Raw genomic sequence first — 20,589 nt, 5'->3', positions numbered from 1 at the left:
TAGCTTAAGGCAGCAGCACTTGACTTTCTCAGTATTCTCCAGCCAGCAGTTTCTCTGTACCTGAATTTCACTTGAAAAATACTGCTGCAAGATCCTGAGCAGGATCTGGATCTCAGTGTTTATTTCCTCAAATAACAGAAAGGAGAAACAGTGCAGTGTTTGAGGCACTTCGTAAGAACTTCCCAGACACCTGCTTTACGTGGCACTCACTGCTCAACTTCTTTTTATGTCCAAAGACCAAAATAGCGAAGGTTGCTTTCTGCAATGACTAGTGAAGAAGATTCCAGTTTGCCTTAGTAGATCCATGCACAGATTTGCTGGGAAGACAAGGGTTTCCAATTCCTCACACTGGTTGTATCACAGGGAAAGCCCCAGATAAAACACAGTTTTAATCTCAAGTGACACAATCTCAAAATCACTGCAGGAAGGTAGGGCAGACCTAACTCGGAGTTTCGCTTCAAGTCCTACTCAGAATGAAGCTATCTTTTTCCCCTAACCCAGGTAAATGGGCCTTTCTCTGATAGCTAGACCTGTGACAGAGCAGAAATCCATGGATGCATCTTATTTCAACACAATGAACTACCGTTCAAAGATAAAAACATACGAAATACGGGAAACCGATGAGATTTTTTTTGTTCACACAAACCTGCCTGAATTTTTCCCCAATCAGCTCAAAATTAACTCTCTCATTCTTTCTCATCCAAGTAACTTGGTTCTTATTCCTACACCTGCATTAAAGAGCAGAATTAAAACCACGTGCATTGATACCCAAGTATTTTGTATAAGACAGCAGTACCTACATAGTCAACGGATTATTTAACTAAACCAATGTTCAAATACCAAAAATATTGTAACAGTTGTCCGCTGACAATTCATATAGATTATGATTGGCAACAAAGACCCTGTTGTAAGTTACAAAAAAACGGTTATTCTCAATGAAAAAGTTCCTTTCATGGCATACTGCACCTTTAAGCACAACACCTGCTTACACACAAATGTTTCCGAATAGAACGGGGACTTAGAGAGACCACAAACTTTTTAAACAAGAGAAGTGAAAACTCTGCTTTGTCACCCACTTTTCTTATGTCCTTTGTACTGTTGTGATTTAGCTTTCTTCTTCTGTTTTGATGAACTCGACTGGCTATCCCTTGATGCTGCAAAAAATTAAGAATTCAAAGTTAAAGTTTAATATTCTGGAAAAACACCTCAGAATATGTCAGAGCTGCTCCACAGTCACAGAATTTCTTCTTAGTGACTGAACAAAGGCAAAATACTTTTATTGTGGGAAAAGCCTTCCATTAAACGACTAACAGTAACTACTATCACCCTCCCATTAACAGTTCTCGAAATACAATTATCATTGTAAAAATTGACCTGATAGTACAAATCTTGATGCACTAAATAAAAGACAGTGTTTTCACATAAATACCTCTGCGCACGCTGAGTTCCCTCAAATTCAGTAGGTAGGGAATATATCTTTATAATCTTAAAGCAGTATCAATTCTCAGTGATATTACCCAGAACTGACAAGTAACAGGCTTTTTCCCTGGATCAAATACACATCTTGTATTAAAAAGCAGTAAGCAGACACAGAAATTCCCAGAAGCATTTTAAAGGTCAAGGTAGAAGAGATTAGAGCTGAGTACTTCTAAGCATTTGCAAGGACTTATCCTACGTTTGTTCTGCATGGTGACCCAACTTAAAGAGGGTGAATTGTGGAAAATCGTCGTCCATGAACAAGGACCACTATGCAACCGTTCAATGATTTACGGAACAGAACTTACTTTGTGGCGCTGGAGGCTGTAGCTGATACCCAGTTAGCTGACACCATCCCACTGGATAGAGGTCTGGGGACTCGCAGTCCACCCACTGATCATACTCATCTTCCCACCCATCAAAGTGTATCCTCAAAAGGCGATGGATAATGCGCGTTACTGTGGCCACGCAGACCAGGCGAGGTTCCATCAGATCAACAGCCTCCAGTTTCATTCCAACATGAAACCCATGGTTTGGAACTTCCTGGAAAAGCAAACGCAAACGAAGCAAACATAGTAAACAAACACGTTAATCAAGACAGCTTCAGCACAGTGTTTAAATGAGTATTTCAGTCAACTTAATACAGGAAAACACCAAGTATCATTTATGAAGTTCCATGTACCCCTGTATCTCTTGAACATTTCAGACATATTCAAGCTTAGTATACTCAAATGGTTCCTATTTCTAAAAGTCTGTTGTCTTCATTTTTCCAAGTGAAATAGGTCAATCCTATGGGTTATGTAGACAGAAACTTAAAGAAAATATTAATTACAGTTTAAATCCACACAATGTTTCTTACCTTATTGAAGAGCTTTACAGGTGCTGCTATTGAGTCAGTTTCCCTGAGGTAGTCAAACCATTTAAAAGGGAGTTTTGCATAACCTGTGAATTTTAAACAACATTTTCATACATCAACTGCAAACTTCACACATACGAACAAAACAAAAGTAGAATATTTGCACTGTGTCATGGCTAAAAAGACAACAGAGAAGCAAAACAATAACATCAGAAACGTCCGCTCTCTGAGCTTTGGTCTAAGGGACAAGACAGTCACCTGGACATTGTCCATTTGCAACAAACGAGATGAATGAACCTCTGGATAATATAGAAAGTGTCATTTAACGTTAAGATTAATCATTCATACTTGAAGTTTTCTGTCCACGTAGATCCTTGATCTCTACAATGCCCCACACAAATAACCCAGAACAGATTCATGTAATTAAGCACATCCAGTGTCTTTCCTGTGAGGAAAGAGCTCCACTATTGAAACACTTCAATTGTTGGGGACAGAGCAGCAAGAACAAGCATGGATGTTTTAGAATTTATAAATAAGGTTAAAAATCGCAATAATATGGAAAATATCAGGAATTTTTTTCTTAAAAACTATTATAAAGGTAAGAAAATAATCTCTCAAATGTATTTAGCTTTCGTTCATCTACTGAACATGCATAAAACACAGGACTATTTTTAACTTTGGGCAACATCTATAGCCAACAATTCTCAAATTCTAGCTGGAGCAACAGCAGCTTGAAAGATTTCCTCATAGTAGTGTGAGTGTTGGACACTCTGAAAAGATTGCAGCGTAGTGGGCATGGCATGGGGAGCTATGGGAAACAGTTGGGTTTCACCTAAGTGGCGTTAGAGAGGTCTCATGAGTCATAGCTCAGTTCGGCACGGCCAAACTCATCACGTCACTATCACTCACGGCCCAAACCACAATCCCCTTCTTGAAAGTGTCTAAGCATCTTCACCTTCTACTGGTTTCAGCAAGAGATGAAGACGTTTGGAAGGAACGAGCTTGTAAACATGAAGTCCAGTGATTCCACAGCAACATAAAAGTTATCCACATAGCTAAATGGACTTTGGAAAGGAGTGTTCACGTTGGGTACGTACTGCCTGCAGCAGCAGATGGAGCTGGACAGCCAGCGATCAATAAGGGTAATAACGTATCAGTTTTGCCTGTTAATGCTTTTCTTAATGCACAGTTCCTCTGGTGGACCAATATATTTGTACTCAAGTTCCTTTAATTTACTTCTCTCCACAAACACACGAGACATGTGCACGTGGTCCTTGTGAGAGCAGTGAGAATTAAGAAACTGTCCGTTTTCGAGCCCACTATTTGGAAAGCAAAACACCCCTCTTGCAAGAGCTAAAAAGCTTTGGTCACTTTGATCCTATTAGATACGTTAATGTGCATTATGTTCTGTATTTTACTCCCGTTAATTCCTCTTTCAAATGACTTTTAGATTATTGTTAGTGTGATTTATAACAGCCTCTCACTGGATGATACAGGACTGTTACAGAAAACCGTAACAAAAGGGAAAATACACGCACAGATAAAGAATAAGGTTGCCATGACACAAAAACCACAGAAGTATAAAAAACAATCTTATTAACAATAAAATTCACATGCTATTGTGTAAGTAGTGCTTGAAGAGTGAAGAGGAAAAGTTTCATCACAGAAAGGAGATATTTTTCCTATTCTGTTTCATCAGTTTACTGTATTTATTTCTAAATTGATCGATATGTATTGTTATGTATGCTTTTTCCTCCCACAAAACCTCCTCTTACTGCAAGAGACTCTTGCACCACCTATTTCTGAGGTGCGATTATACCTTGATGAATTTCAAGGCAATAAATTCACTAAATGAACTACTGAAAAATAATGTAAATATGTCCAACTGCGCTTTCCACATACTCAAACACGACAGATTCATTGGTGTGCAATAATGAAAATGATACGAAATTATTTTCTTCACATTGCATTACTGGCTTTGCAGTTATTACCTAGAAAAATAATTCAATAAATACAAGTAGAAGCCTGCAAGAATGAGAATGAAGAAAAAAAAAAAATTGATCGAAAGCCATTATTACCTGTTGTTACAATCCTCTATAAACTGCTAGACCAAGACCATAAAGGGGGATCATGAAGGCGATAGCCTGCTGTAGGGGTACGCACTAGAGGACAGACAGCTTGTTCTCACAGAAAAGATTACTCAGCACACAGCTCTAATGGCTACTTCCTCGAGGCTCGTTTGTGCTTAGTCTTCAAAATGTTACCTGGTGGTGCTGCAAATTAGCCTAAATCTGAGATTTTTTTTTACAATGTTTGTTAAGCCTTTTGGTGCCCAGGACCTCCCACGCAGTGACATACTCTGAAAGGTCCTTTCAATGACTAGCATACTTCCCACTCACTCAATGGATATACTATTCAACCAGCGCCTATCCTCAACTTCCGACAGCAAAAGAAAACTGCTGATCGACTCTCTGGCTAAAGATTTCATTTAGAAAAAGTCAAAATGAACAAGTTTGTTATCTCTGCTCTAGATTACTTTGAACTTAGGCTGTTGTATTTGTTTCAGACTTGAGAAAGTCCTAAAAAGTGACATGAATTTTGTAGACTGAGTTAAGAAACAAAGCATATGGCACATACAATATCACTGAAAAATATTCAAAATAAAATGTGGTCAGAATGCTATATGTACCTCTGGGTGGAGTTAGTTCAATCATGTTAATTTCACAGAAACCAACAGGGAAAATAGAAGGGGAAGTGGCATGGTAACAAAACCAATCAGACCCATCTGCTGCTTCTGAGCCATCAATCCCAATCATAAGATAGCCATCTGCTAAAACCTTGGTGAAGAAAAACAAAATTTTACATTAAATACCTTTAACTGTGTGATAAGGCTAGAAAGAAAGCATGCCATGTTTCAAAAGAGTGAAAAGTAACTCAACAATAAAGGAAGCACACTTAGAAGGACATTCAGTTACAACAAAACAAAGCCCCAAAGCATACCTGCCTCCAAGACCGTGTGTGCTACTGTCAAATGTACCTTCGTTAACTACAATGTTATGAGAGGAACATTTCCCTTTCCTGATCTCTAGCTTATTTTGCTCATGAACATCAGCTCTAGTTCTAAAGCTTTGTAATTCAGACTACTCTTTAGCTTGAAAGGATATTCTGCACACCATTAACAAGTAAAAAAGACTCAAAAATCACAACCACGCTCCTCACTGGTAAGACTAGCAATTCTGCTAAGCTACTTTGGACATCTCCTTCCTCTTTTAAAATGGATTTCACGTGGATGGGCTCCCTTTCAATCAAGCTATGAAAGAAAGACATCCTTAAAATCTCTTCATAGACTTCTGCAAGTAAACAAGATGAGGTTTCTTTCTGGATGGTTGCAAAACACTTGGTATAATTAGCAGAAGATTGTCCTACAAATTAACCTCACAAGCATGTTATATTCTAATTAAAGGTAAGGCTGAATTTCCTGAGATTAAAGTCAAAATTAAAAAAATTTACGTGAGTATATTCTTTCTCACAGCAGTTGTGTATAAAGCATTAGTGGACGTATTCCATAAATGTTCACTCTGAATGAACTACATTTATTTTGGGTTTGAGCCTTTAGTTTCAAACATGAATAAAGGTGAGTGAAAAAAAGATTCCTATCTGCCTTCCCAAAATATGCATCTCTTTTCTTACCTTTCTAATAGTTGCCACACATATTGCTGAAAGGTTTAAGGGGTCTATAGCTTCCAATTTCATTCCTTCTTTAAACCACTCTCCAGCTGCGTCAACCTCTTTTACCTGAAGAATCACACAACAGCACCAGAAGCTAAGAATCTAGTAAGGCTGGAACAATATATAACCCCATATTGCCAAAGAAACAGACTGAAACAGCTGCTATCGCCTCTGCTTATGTCCAGGAGGCCACATCAGGAAAGTGCTTGAATAAGAAAAGTAACGCTTGTGTTGTGCTGGGCATATTTCCAGGACCTAAGTAGTGCCTTAGGTCTGTTTTCAGGAACTAAAGGTCCTCAATCAACTCTGAGAAGACAAATGTTCTTGCCAGCAAACTCACCTTCATAAATAAATGTGGGGGTGCATCGAAATGTCCATCCTGTTTCTTTGTAATATCTACAAGGAATAATAGTACATATTACTCCAAAGTTTTGTTAATAGAGCAGGAAGTATGTTTTTCTGAATACATTAACTAATACAATGTGATCATTACTCCAGCTAGTTTTATTAATTGTATAAAGTCACAGAATTGCTTAAGTCAGACTCCTCCAAGCCGAAACTCCCCACCAAGACACCTCTAACACACAAGCAGCTTACCAGATCTTTTGAACCTGTGTCCTATACTTCGAGACCAGCCAATGTGATGAATGAGCGGACTGTACATATGGCACCAGAAGTCGTCAGTTTTGTCTTCGCTTTCTTCGTACACCAATCTTAACCGTCCCCCAATGACACTTTCTACTACTGCTACCCTTGTTCGACAAAGGTGTGTTTTGTCAACAACTTCTACTCTCATGGAAGTTTTGAATGGATACTGCATACTCTCAGACACCTTAAAGTAACAGGGGAAAAAAAAAAAAAACACAACAACATTCTGTAAGAGTTTACCCTGGTTTTCCCTAGGCATGTGTCTTTTGCTATTAAAGCGCAGTATCAACACCCTTTTCATTTAATTAAAGGACTTGTTAACCAACCTGCGGAAATGATTTCTCTTATATTTCATTGCACATGGGGAAAAATGAAATGTTTCAGAAAACTAAGTAGACTAGATCCTGGAATGGTTTAACTGCATCAGGTACAGTCCCTAATACAATTCTCACATCGGTACAGAAATTTTCCATTGACTTAATGGAAGTTTGTGCAGTTGTTAACAATGGATAAAATTACCTTGAGAAAGAATTTGAACATAAAAACCCAAGATTTTTTTTGTGCTTTGTTATTCACTCAAAAAATAGCACTTTAAAAACAGGATTAAAATTCTTTATTGTAAGAGGCATGGAAAATAAACCTTCACCATAATTAAAGCTGGCCACTCACAAACATATTTCTTCAGAGTATGCCAAAAAGAAAGGAAGAGAATGGAAATAGATGTTAATCTGTCTCATGACAATACATTGTTCAAAAATCAGTATCTGTCACTTGCCATTTCCATTATGAACTCCCCAAAGTGTTGAGATCTTGCCAATTTAATTTGGCTTCCAGCTGAGCCAATTTTTAAATAGAAATGAACAACTGCAGGAAGATTTCTCTGTTTGTTTGTTTGTTAATATTAGATGCAGTGTAATCTAAGACAACAAATAAGTCTCATATTCTTCCTAAAAGCTACATACCATCTCAAAACGTTAGTAAACTTACAGCACGCTATACAAGCAGCTGCACAAAGACATGACTCAGACAGCAAAAAAATCTAGTCCAGAGCAAATGAAAAATATTAACACTTAAAACTATGTATTTTATTGGCATCTAAAGGTGTTATATTAACACATTTTGTTCAGTTTCTTGAAATAGTGTATGATTTAAAATAATTCCTGAAGAAGAAAAATCAGTTTTAATTTTTCTTGCATATCACAGGGTAGCTTATTAGCACTTTTTTTTAATTGGGGTATTTTGAAGTTAAAATAGACTAACTAGTTTTTAACGAAAATTACTTTCTGCGAGAGGAGACAGTTTTCCAAATCCACACAAGTCTGCGTATAAATGGCGACTAGAGATTCCAAGGAAAACTGTATTTAAGGGAAGAAACTACTGTATCATCTTCACTATAAAAGGAGCTCACGTGCCTTTGTCAAATACTTCACTTCTTCACACTGTGCTGCAATTTCGTTTACAGTACATCATTGACATTGCATCAGCCTTACCTTCTGAGAAAAGTCAGGAGGAAGTGTTTTGGCACCAGTAAGTCGTTTCACTAGAAAAGCTTTCCAGTTTGTGTATTTGTGTTGGATGGCTGTTGCAAATGAAGGGGAAAAAATAAGCCACTGATTTTTAATTGTGCCCATTAGAGACAATATTAGAGTCTGGAATATGTAAAGAAGAAATCCCAGATGACTGTTAAAAAGCCTGGATGATAACAATGACAAAAACCTCTTTAGAGAATGAACGCTACCCAAGATTAAGTCTGTGGGTATGTCAGGGCGAAGAATTTAATAGAATATAAATAAAATCAGTGCATGTTCATATCACTGATTAGCTAACCGCTTCCACCTTGATCTTAAAAACTTCCAGTCGCATCAGATGGGCTACTCCAAGAATCACTTTCAGCATAAGTCCTTATTTTTCCACAAGTTAAAATGACTTATTCATAACTGTTGAAAGAGTCGCTATAGTAAAAAAAAAAAGTCTTTAATATCTGGACCATGAGTAAATTTAGTTTAATAAAGAAAGACTTTTCTATCAATCAGTAAGGCTACTATTTACATACTTCGAGGAGGAACTAGGGGCTTCCCACTGGTTGCACACCAACCAACTGGGTGGATGTCAGACCCACAAACGTTGCACCAGAAGTCAAGACTTGAATCATTTTCAAAGCCTTCGTATCTTAGCAGAGCATTGTAGCCTGGAAGAAAGCAATCCCATTTAAAAAGACAAAATTGAAACAAAACTATAAAATACGTATTAATATTTCTTCACCAATCCATGTATATTAGATTGGATTTTCTAGACTTTAACTTTTTCAAGAATGTTACTCTTAAGGCACATTTCTGCACGTGATTAATGCACAGAATGGATTACTTTGATAAATGTGCAGGTGCTGTCCTATAAGTCAAATTTTAATTAAAACTATAAACCTTTAGAAGTTATATATAGGACAGAATAATTAATTACCCACAGTACCTGCTTTTTCATATTAGCTATGTAACCCTGAATCTTTAACCACGAAAAGCGATTTGTAGAGGCTTACTTGCTAGCATTTACACTAGTTCCTATCTCCTTATTCTGCACTGCTCTTACTGTACTTCGATGCAACAGGAGAAAAAAAAAGCATATCAGGCATTCTCAAGTGTCACTGAAGCCACTGTAAAAGAGCATAACATTGTGATAGTGCTACCACACAAAATCTACCGCCCCAGCTCTGACAACCTCACCAGTGTCAACATTATACCATCCAGGTGACCACTGACTAAATTATTAGGTCCCTTCACAGAGGTATTTTGCTTATTTTAATAATTTCAATGAAACTATAGGTACCTGCTAATTTTACAATTCCAGCTATCCAGAAGACTTTGGTAGGTAGGCTGCAGTCGGTGTTTGGAACCTCCACTCGCACTCCTTCTGAGATATCACCCCAGCATGTCCCCATAGGTGCCTATCATTTAAGGTAGGGGGTAAAAAGTCACCAGTTCACCACACGTAAATAAGTATTTTTTGTTATATCAATGTTTTATGAACAACTTACAGACAATCCAATCAATATACATGATGAAACATACATGTGTTTAGAAAACAGTCCATGAAAAACTAGTTTGGTTTTGATTTGAAGCCTATGTGTAGCACTGCAATTCTATCTAATTATTCCTGTGTATTTCCTGCAAAAACTATAGGATTCCAAGTTTAAAAATCTGTAAAGCAGAAGAACAAATTACACATACTGACAGCTCAGGTTTATTCTACTGTGTTTCAATTAGGTGCAAGCTACTGATTTTAGTAAGAATAATGTAATTCCTCTGCAATTCTGCTTGCAAGAATATTATGTTCATACCTGTACCACAGCTATAAAAATCTTCAAATTCTGTAAATCAGAAAAGTTCCTGAAAAAATGCCTAAAAGTCATCTCTTGAATCTATGCTGATGATTTGTTATGGTGGAGTTTATCACCCACTGGTTTACATCCTCTCAGAGGATGTAAATATCACTTGGAAGTGATCGTTTCACTGAGCAAGCAAGAAGACTAGAAAGCTGAGAGGCACCTTGTAAGTGGATGGCAAAAGGAAATGCACTGCTCGATTCCCCACCCACTGTCCTGCAGCCTTAGACTAACGTGTTAGCAACGGGAAGAACCACAAGCTTGGTGAACTACTACAGGACTGGGGAGACCAGATGTAAAAATTAAATTTAGGTCTCTATTTCAACAAGCTTTGTTGAACAGAGCACCACGAAAAGAGAGTCAAAGAGCACTGTAGAGATACCAGAAATGCACAGTGGTGAAGACACTAAAACCTTCAAAGTTACTCCACTGAAGTTTTATTTGTAACAAAAGAGAAAATGACTCAGTCGACTTTAAACTTGAGACCAGCAAGAAAAGAAAGATTCAGGTTTGGGGTATTTTGGAACAATAGCCACATCAATTCTAAGGTGTGGCGAGACAAATTCTTATCAGTTCAGAGAATATCCAGGTGTCACAGGGACAGCTGAAGGGATGCTCTGGCTCTGTACTGTAACAGGCAGACAGTATTCTGAGGCTGTGTCTCAGTTACAAAGCTCTTGCAAACACAGGGGACTTAACTCCTCCATGGGAATAGCATCGAATTCCCAGAATTTTGTCTGAAAGCCACAACTGAAGAAATTTGCATTAATCCTAAACAACTGGAAATCACGATACTGGAATTTTTCTGGCAATCAGCAAGAGCCAACTAGCGGCATTAAAAGCCAAACTTGTAGAAGGCACACCCTTCACTAGCAGAAATATCTGAGGGTGGGCACGTAAAACTTAAAACTAGTTTTAACTATTAAAGGAAAATAAGTTACTGCAAGCATGCCAGTTTCTTATTCTTGAAGCCTGGTCTCTTCATGTTCTGCTATGTCCCGTCTAGACCGCAGAGCTCTTTTCTGCCACCTGGCAGGCAGAGAGAAAAACAACTCGAAAGATGATGGCTTATTTTCACACACAAAATATGCAGCTACAGCTTCTTAATCAAGTCCTATTACATATTCACTATCATCTGTAAATTGACATGTGTAGCTTTTTTAATTGAATGGGGAAAATAAAACGTTCCAAACTGCATATTTTAGTAAATCTTGTTGCCTTGTACAAAGATACTGATGAGGCCAAACAATCAAAAATAGCAGTGCTGGATAATTTCATAATCCAGCTGTGCTTAATAGAAATATATTTTACTGCCTGCTCATCTATCAGTTGATTCAGAGAAACACTTCTTACATCAATCAGTAATGGAAATGTCATGAATTTTTATTTCTAGAACATGGATTGGTATAGAGGGAAATAGCAGAAAGTTAAATTTGTCCTTGTCTGTGAAAATATTGGTTCTGCTAGTTCTCCTAGACCAATCCGTATGGCTCACCCTTTGGAAGAAGGAAGCCATCCTGTGTAGCATCACTACGGAAATGCCAGATAACTTTACTCTCCTGCAGCGATGGTTTACAGTATACCTCGTATACTGCTCCATCTTTTCCTTTTGCACTCATTAGGAATATTCTTAAGGGAGGAAGACTGGATAGACCAGGGCTATAACAGTCGCCTTCCCTCATGTCTCCTCTGTCTTCATCTGATTAATCAATTGATGTTTGCACAGTGCTTTGAAAAACTCCAAAAGCACTATATAAGTGTTAAATCTTATTTGTCTGCTGGCTAGAAGGGTAACTCTTAAGTCTGGATTGGCATAGCGTGAACTAGCAGAACCATAATTTACAGGTAAGAACAAATTTACCTTTCAGACTCATGACGAAGACATCCACTTCACGTCACTCCCAAAAGAGGAAGATCTGGTTCATCGCTTCCTGCTCCGGGAGATGACCTGGGAGGGTTTATCTGTGAACAGCAGCTGCCTTCTCTGCAAGGTAAGTTGCAATCAGGAAGGTCCTGTTCGACAGGAACACTTAAAGGCTAAGTACATGCCAGGCTGAACAGAGATCTCGTGGGTTAAATGAGCTCGTGGCTTCTGCAGCTCTCACCGCTTGTAAAAGTTTTGCATGGCACTGACTCTGCCACGACTTCAGACTTGAGACTTCAATCAAGATATTAAAGGCAAAGTGATGCTACCAATTCCCGAAGCCCAAGGTAGTATGTCAAAACCCCCACAAAAGGCAAAGCCAGAGAAGACGATGTGCAAACCGGGCTAAAATAAACCGTTCAAAGCAAAGCACTGCCACCTCGTGTGAAATCCGGGAAACGCGCCCTTCGAGCAAACTTAAAAGAAACTGAGAGAATAAAAATAGTTCAGCTCAGAATAAAATTCAACTGGAAGATTGAAAAATTCTTAACTTCAGGAAATGTGCATTTCACTAGCAACAGAGTGGAAAAGAATAATTAGTATTAACTGTGCATGAAGACAAATGACTCAAAGCACTGCAGTTGCTTTCATTTCTAGGAATGGTTTGAGCCAGTAAAAGCAAATATAGGAAAAAGCAAAAACTGTTTAGAACTGTGTCATTTAGAAAATAAAACTGGAATGCTGGTTAGCAATGAGCACATGGTATGGTACTAAGCTATAATACAGTATTAAAAACATTAGGTTAAGCGTTTTCCTCCTTGCATCAGCTACTGCCGTATGTCTGATTTAACACAATTTAACAACAAGAGTTACAAGGTGCACAAACTGTAATTCTGCCTTTATCACAGGCTTCCTGTATGACATGAACCAAGCAGCTTCTCCACTTCCGTTCACTGAACCATGAAGTGGGTATAAATGTACTATTGCCAGTGAATTTCATTAGTTTTACTCAATGCTGACGTCTGCGATGAAGGTAACAAGGAAGCGCAAAAGTCACATTAAGAGCAACAAAAGACTTTGAAAAATCCTAACTCTTCTCATACAAAGAAAAAGATATAGAGAAATTCAAGATTTAAGTGTGTGTAATTTAAAATTTACATTTTAGAATTAAGACAAAAATCACACCCCAGGAAAAAAAAAGAAAATCAGGGAAAATTAAATCAGACCTGAAATACTGAAGTATATCAGGATATTAAAGAAGGTAAATCCCATGTTACCATTACCTTAAATTTTCTTTAATATTGAACCCAATGATCCTTATCAAATATCCACGCAGATACGCCCAGATACATGTTCACCAAACGCAAATCACATCCTTGTAACACTAACTAAAGTCCACCAGAAAACTAGAAATCTCCAAAAGACGTCCTCTTACTTGTAGGTAAGAGGAAAATAGGGACAGACAAGAAACAACACTCAGGCTTAGTGGAAGTGTTGCCATGTAGCTTGTGAGCTCACTCCAGGTGAAACACGAACGCTAGTATTGCATCTGCTCACATTACGGGGGGTCTGCTCCACTCAATGAATGACGCAATAAGAAAGGAAGACAGAACTCCTTTTCACAGCGTAATTTACACATGCCCTAACCATCGTAGCTGTTTGCTAACTAAAGATACCATAGATGGTGAAGCACTTGTGGTTACAGTACACAGCCCATGTTATCAAACACCACTTGTGATACGTACTTATGAAATTACCCTTTATAGCACATACATAACCGTGAAGGCAGAGCGCACACACGCTTACTTAAGCACGTGGAATTTGATACAAATTCATGAAGCCACACGAGCGCAAGGCTCTGTGCTGGGCAATAGTTACAGCCTCCAAGCATAAAGGGTGCTATTCAGAAAGTGCCAACTGCCAAGAGCCCTCAGCGCCTACTGATTTATGAGTTGACAGGGCATGAATTCCAGAACCGGACAGAAAATATGTCTCTCTTCTCCCTTATGGACAACTTCCAGGAAACAAATATTTCCTTTGACTGCCATTTTCATCAGATTATTTTGAGCAAAATAACACTTTTGTAAGAAGATGGAACACTTTAACTTCCCAAATAATAATAATACAAGTTTGCTGAGAAAATACTTTGTCAGAAAGTTTCTAGAGACAGAAAGTATTGCCAATATTTTAAACAAGATCTAATAACTAGAATTTAACAAACAGATTAAAGACAGATGCTGGGATTTTTCTCATCCCCTAATTACATTCTGTAACGACTGAGGACTTCTTGTTTGGAATTTTTGTAATTCTAATTCAAAGAAGGCCAACCTCTTCAATTTCAGATTTCTCAAAAGCCTTTCTTTTCCTCTATTTCTACACTACTTGTCAGCACAACTGACAGGGGGAATCTGACTAAAAACAAAGAAAAAAAATTTCAAATCCACTTAGGTACCCAAAAGATCAGCTGACTCAAGCTAAGAAGCCTTTTGCAAGTTTTCCTAATATTGTGTGACCTGGTTGGTTTGACACCCTGCACTTGATGATCTTGCACCTTGAATGTGAGAAAAATAACTGAATTCGTGTTGAAGAATCCTCCTTTTACATTTTTCTTTGTTTATGAGAGCACGTATGATGAGAGTAACTGATACTGCGTTCAGAAAGATTTTAAAAGACAGCTAAAACCAAACATACCCACCTAAAAAGTTGTCATACTCACACAGCCTACAACGTAAGGCCAGGAAACATTCTGGATACGAATGTTTTGCAGAAATGTATTTAAGAATTAACACATCACTCTTGCTCACTCATGCACCCACACAAAAAGAAAGCGCACACAGAAAAAATACTTACGTGTTTAAAACAGGTAACAGGAGCTGCTGTAAAACTATTGCTGTTGATGTAGCTACCCCAGCTGAAACCTTCCACAGGGACAGCTGCCAAGAGAAAGTTGTTTTATTTAGGAAGCTGCTAATGAGCCACAAATCTTGTATTACCAAGAATTTGTTTCAGTTCTGTTTCTATGTCATTACCTGCCTTAGTCTTTGCCTGGTTTTGTAAAGTTGCTTGGTACTGCGCATAGGCTGCTAATTTCGCCACAAGGGGTTGCTTTTGTAGAACTTTAGCCTTCTTTGTTGGAGGTTTACCCTAAAACAAAAAAACTTAAGTAAATAAAATCCTTCCAAACTCTCATCAGGAAATTTCCTTAAGTACAACTTCTCTGGTACATTTAACTAAAATCAGAAAAACACAGAACAGAAGTTGACTAAGTATCACAAAACTACATGTAATATTAAATAAATTTAAAAACCAGTAGCAAAGAATGTCCAAAAGATGACTTTTGTACTAGTATTCCAACTTGAACAGCATTATAGATTCATGGTTGTTTACCTGAAAAACAGATATCTTTTAAAAGCAGGTCAAAAGAAGAACTCGTCATCTACTTTAGATGAGTGCAATTTCTTGGCATTTGTTGCAATGCATTTGAGATAAGATGTAATTCTTGGCATTTCTATCTCTTTTCTTGACTGTTACAAATACACCTTCATAATTTTTTGATTAACAATTTAATTAAAAGCAAACCACAAGAACTCTAAATAAACCTTCATGCCCTCTAAAGCCAAAAAGTCTTTTTGGTATGAGATGCATGAAATTTCAAATCCCTATACAAGTGGACTGAATTTTTTCTGATCTTTTTCTTGCAGAAGGGCCACTGAAGCAGAATGGAAATAAGGAGCCTGTATTCTCCATAATTCGCTCTGCTGAGTGAAGTAATATTGGTAGTTTTGAGTTTTGGCTTGCACGACCACTTAGCGAAACTTTTTCTGTGCTAAGAAACTTGTCTTACAACAGCATGCAAGTTTACAAACATGGACTACAGTAAGTATAAAGAGAAAATGGTGTCTGTACCGCTACCTGAAGCCTGGCCAGAATGCTGGCCTTCTTGGAGTTCGATGAATAGCTTCTGGAGCATGACACGCTGCAGAAGCGTTTTGTTTTAGAGTAAAAAGCATCACGGACACCAACCATTCCACACATCTCGCATGTAGCTAATCAGAGAGAGAACAAGACAAATGTTAAGAGTGTAATAACGACCTCAGTAAAAATTCAGAACAGAGACAACATAAGGAAGGTCCTGTAGATGGCACCACCGAACAGTTTCTTAGGGTTTGACCCTGAAGAGAACTGCACAGAAAAGTAACTTTAAGAACAGCACCGCAAACGTCAGTGAAACGCTAGAACCATAAGCTCAGTGGTGACGGGGCGCCTCCTTCCTGCTCGCCACTGATTTCACCGCAGGCAGAAGTGAATGACCCAGCTAAATCAGCTACAGCCCATTCCTGTTGTCACGGTTCTCAAGGAAACCTCTGCTTTGAATCTGGGCCTGCCAATCCTTATTTCCTCTAAATATTTAATACTTCCGCCTTGAAATAAAACCAGATCTCTTTTTTCAGTTATAAATTAGTATACCCAAAGTACCCCAGCCCACCAACATCCTCTTCTAGCAACTTCAGAGATTGACAGCATCACCCACTGAGCTGTTCCGTGATGACTAATAAGAGTTTGTGACCAACTTATGCCTAAGACCATACCAAGATTTGCCCAGAGAGAGTTAATCTAATAATGATCTAGTAGATTACTAATCACTAATGATTATGGCTAAAATATTTTTCCCTGATGATAAAAGCAATCTTCCCTTTTAAATTTTTTTCCCAGCTAGTGGGTAGTGAACAGGTAGACACCAACAGACTTTAGATGGTAGCAGTAATTAAGTTTTCCTAATATAGGAAGAACTATATTTTAATATATTGTATATATAAAGGGTAGAAAGAATATATGCCCAAGTGCAGAGAGAACGCAGTGACATTTTGCTCAAAGAATAAAAACATACACATATGTGCATATATATACATATACAACATGCATTTGATGGAAGGTCAGATGTTCCCATACTATTTTTCTCCTGACAGCAGGATTCAAAATCCATCTTATTTCAGTTTAACCAAACAATTCTCCCCTGCTAAACCAAACCAACCCCAACCCTTGAGCTGTTTTGGTCTCTTCGATCAGGACCAACACCTGGGATTGGAACCCACCCCCCACCCCCAACTCACAGCACAAGCTAAAAACCATAAATACCAAACTCACCGTACTCCCGCACCACATACTTACCCATGCCAGATTTGCCATCTGGATAAGTATAGACCTGGCCATTGTTCTTTATAATTGGGAGACTGGATGGCAAAGGAGCAACCTCCTCTTCACTCTCATCTGAACTGGAGCTGCTGCTGGTGTCCTCACTACAACTATCATAACCGTCAAACATCCCGAATGAATCACGTCTTTTCCTTTCTGCTCGTGAAGGATGTTCTGTCTAAAAATAAAATTAAAAAACACAAACAACAAAAACCCCAAGAATAGCAGAGCATTCTGAATGCAAATATTTCAATGTCAAGCTTAAAAAGTTCCAAAGGTCAGTCAGCCTTCCAAAGTAGATGTACTAACAGACTGCTCTATCGGCACAGAGCTACGAGCCTTGTATCGCCAATTAAATTAGTGTTGGTAGAGATAAAACCAGCCAATTTTTGGTATTGTGATACACAGGAAGAAAAACCTATCTCACGATCCACTGAGAATACACAATAGCAGCCCATACGTTTCCTTGTCTTGGTATCTTCAGAGTTCATTAAACCTGATGTGTTCAATAATGACAGCCACACAGCTCTTATATGCAAACGAGCACATTCCAGATGGCTGCAGCCAATTTCACTGAAATTCATTCACGGGAGAGAGCTGGGCAGAGAAGAGACAGTTCTGCCAAGAGGGCACTGATACCACAGGAACAGAAAAGCAATTAAATCTCTGCTCTCATTGGCTCGTGGGGTTATGGATAAATCACGCTGCTTCCCCGTGATTCACTTTCTCACGTGTGGAACAGGAATACTCTACCTCACAGGGACGTTCTGAGGATTAATACATTAGCAGTTATGAAGAGCTCAGTTACTATGGCAATAGGGTCTGTATAGATGCTACAAGATAGAAAGGTGACTAATTTGCCACTGTCAAACACGAAAACTTGTTACATAAGAGTTTTCCTGTAACCAAAACACCTGAGGTCAAATAAAAACATACAGTTTTGAGGAACACATAGCAGTTAAGCAATTTCCAAAGACATTAAAGAAGTATAAGCAATAGATTAACCGGTATCTTTTTTCTGATGCACATCCCATACATGCATTTTAATACAGTGACAAGTTTCATGTTATTAATATCTTACACAGCTCTGCTGAAACAAAGCTACTGCTACACGAGCTGCCCCCATTAAACTAAAAAAAATTTAAGATTTCAAAATATTTCCATTACTTTTAACAGTATCTACTGAGTTTGAGAGGAAATAACAGATAAAAAGAAGACAAAGAAATGTCCTACAATAGAAGCACAAGTTAGGAGAATGAAGCACAGACAAGAAAACAGAATATTACAAAAGCCTTTGCCTCTACTTCCTTTTCCAAGAGCTAATTTTATTTAAAATTCATTGTAGACTGAAAAGTAACAATATATGACCAGACTTTTCCTTCTTAAATTGCATTTGGATTCATAGCTTTAAGATCTCATCACAGTAATTCCCCAAATCCCTTTCCTAGAGAGTATATGGCTAAACATCTTCATTGTTGGAGCTCATCCGAGCCTTTTGCTGCCATGCCATCTCTGTATTATAATATTCTCTATTCTCCTTCGCAGTCTGACTAAATCCTATTACAAAAGGATTTCTTCAGAGTTAAAAGGGAAAACTGATTGCCACACTGACCCAATCCTAGCATCCAATAAGGAATGATAATAAAAACAAAAACCAAACAAAAAAACCAGTAAGCACAAGAGGTCATGCAATAAAGAAAACAAATTTAAAAACACTTAAAGCAGCTCCGAAACAAAATAACAACAAAAAAAGTCAGGGCAATGTTAATCATGCACACATTCCTCAGCCAATAATTCAAAATTACATTAAAACCAATGAAAACTTGGGGCATAACTTGACAACTCCTTGCAGGAACTGACATCTGCCTGAAGCAGCCGGGGTAGCAGTTGCCATCGAAGAGCGACGGCAGAACAAAACCTAGTCCTGACTGTGCTGGTGCCAAGCCTTACCTGTACACTGTTACTGATGCCACCAGCCAACAAGATGCAAGATCAGCTATTTGTTTGTGTGAGCACGTGTGTGTAGATTAAAGCAGAAGTTGAGCACAACGTTGCCATGGATACAGTATTCTGCAATCAGCACCAGTAATTTACAGAGCAGAACACGAAGACTAGTCATCTTCCTCAAGATTTCATGAACTCCTTAATGTCTCACAATATTTAACTTTGTTGACCACAATCTCTGCTAGGAAATAAAATGTGATTCCGTATCAACCATTCACAACAGTAATACCAGAGCACCACAGTGCCTCCTAGTACTACAGGGAGATACTTGTGGTGGTTTGGAGCCCACAGGCAGGATCTCCCTTCCTCATTCATGCATCCTCCGTAAGTCAGCTGAGCTGACTTCAAGAGATTAGGGCCTCATCCCACACACAGGAGGACTTCAACCCTTTAGTGGAGCCTGCAGTACAAGGTAGTCCTGGGACATCCCTTTTCCGTTCCAGACTGGAGAACTCTGGACCCACATGGCAGTTCCGCTTTGCCCAGTACTTTGCTGGCAGAGGTCTGAAGTGCTGTAGCAGCATAGAAGGGAGAGGAGTGCGGCCCATTCCCAGTCCCTCCAACTGCCAATGCTACGAGAGAGAAACTCTCCCACTGCAAAGGAAGGTGAAAGAAGCAATGGGAGGTTGGAGGCACAACGGAGGACTAGTGGCACGGAAGGGAAGACAGGCTGCTCTAGGCAAGCCGGAGCATGGTGCGAGATTACAATCGCAGATACCACAATAGCACAGTCGGCTTTTTTTGTTCTTATTTTGCATCATATGTATTTAAAACCTCAGCATGACTGCCAAGCTCTCTTTGCCAAAATATCCACAGATGAGAGAGATTTTCACTTTATATATGGAAAGTTGGGCCCTCTACTAAGGAAACCATTCTTCAGCACTGTACAAGTTCCTGAGTAGCAATCAGCAAGTTTGTCGAGTTTAACTACACTGTCAAACCAAGTCTCATACATCACATTTCCATTTACTTTATATTTGGCCAAATTGTCCCAGTTTAAGTTACGAACAACTCAAAACAGCAGCTTTGCTGGTTCTTTTAAAATAATACTGTTGGGTTTATACAACTTTTTTATCCAAGCTTTTGCTCAAAGATGACCACGCCTGCCAGGTAACTTTCGTAGGATATTTAGTTATTATCTGGATTGTAATTATGGGGAAACTACTCAAATTATGTTTTGTGAGACTTGGAAAAGGTACATTTTTTGCAACAACAACAAAAAACTCACCAAGTACTTTGTGAGCAGAAGTAGATGGCAGTTAGGGAAGATGATATGCAAATGTCCATGCTGGAATTTTGCTAGAGCAGATCAAAACGCTTCTATTCTGATAATAAACACCGTTAAGGTACTTTAACCCATGATGAAACACAGCATTTGTAGAAACATGTGAACACCACATGGAATCTCTTGAAAACCCCTCCTGCGGAACTTTGGATAGTGTG

General features: G+C 38.5%; 1 protein-coding gene across 1 annotated transcript in view; it reads right to left on the bottom strand.

Moving 5' to 3' along the window:
* The window catches only part of MBTD1 (mbt domain containing 1), a 27,062-nt gene extending 6,585 nt beyond the window's left edge, over positions 1-20,477 (bottom strand). Inside the window, exons 1-15 of the mRNA XM_010142582.1 lie at positions 20,428-20,477; positions 17,119-17,318; positions 15,862-15,995; positions 14,979-15,093; positions 14,800-14,882; positions 9,530-9,647; positions 8,763-8,897; positions 8,200-8,288; positions 6,659-6,893; positions 6,402-6,457; positions 6,023-6,127; positions 5,022-5,169; positions 2,336-2,418; positions 1,785-2,019; positions 1,077-1,154 (exon numbers count right to left, since the gene is read on the bottom strand). Coding sequence (XP_010140884.1) covers positions 1,077-1,154; positions 1,785-2,019; positions 2,336-2,418; positions 5,022-5,169; positions 6,023-6,127; positions 6,402-6,457; positions 6,659-6,893; positions 8,200-8,288; positions 8,763-8,897; positions 9,530-9,647; positions 14,800-14,882; positions 14,979-15,093; positions 15,862-15,995; positions 17,119-17,272 — 1,768 coding nt within the window. The 5' untranslated portion in view covers positions 17,273-17,318; positions 20,428-20,477. The remainder of the gene's footprint in view (positions 1-1,076; positions 1,155-1,784; positions 2,020-2,335; positions 2,419-5,021; positions 5,170-6,022; positions 6,128-6,401; positions 6,458-6,658; positions 6,894-8,199; positions 8,289-8,762; positions 8,898-9,529; positions 9,648-14,799; positions 14,883-14,978; positions 15,094-15,861; positions 15,996-17,118; positions 17,319-20,427) is intronic.
* Positions 20,478-20,589: the final 112 nt, after the last annotated feature.

The sequence above is a fragment of the Buceros rhinoceros genome, unplaced genomic scaffold, assembly GCF_000710305.1.
Source record: "Buceros rhinoceros silvestris isolate BGI_N320 unplaced genomic scaffold, ASM71030v1 scaffold34448, whole genome shotgun sequence".
Lineage (NCBI taxonomy): Eukaryota > Metazoa > Chordata > Aves > Bucerotiformes > Bucerotidae > Buceros > Buceros rhinoceros.
The sequence above is the reverse complement of the archived record's forward strand: the minus strand, read 5'-3'. Positions and strand labels throughout refer to the sequence as shown.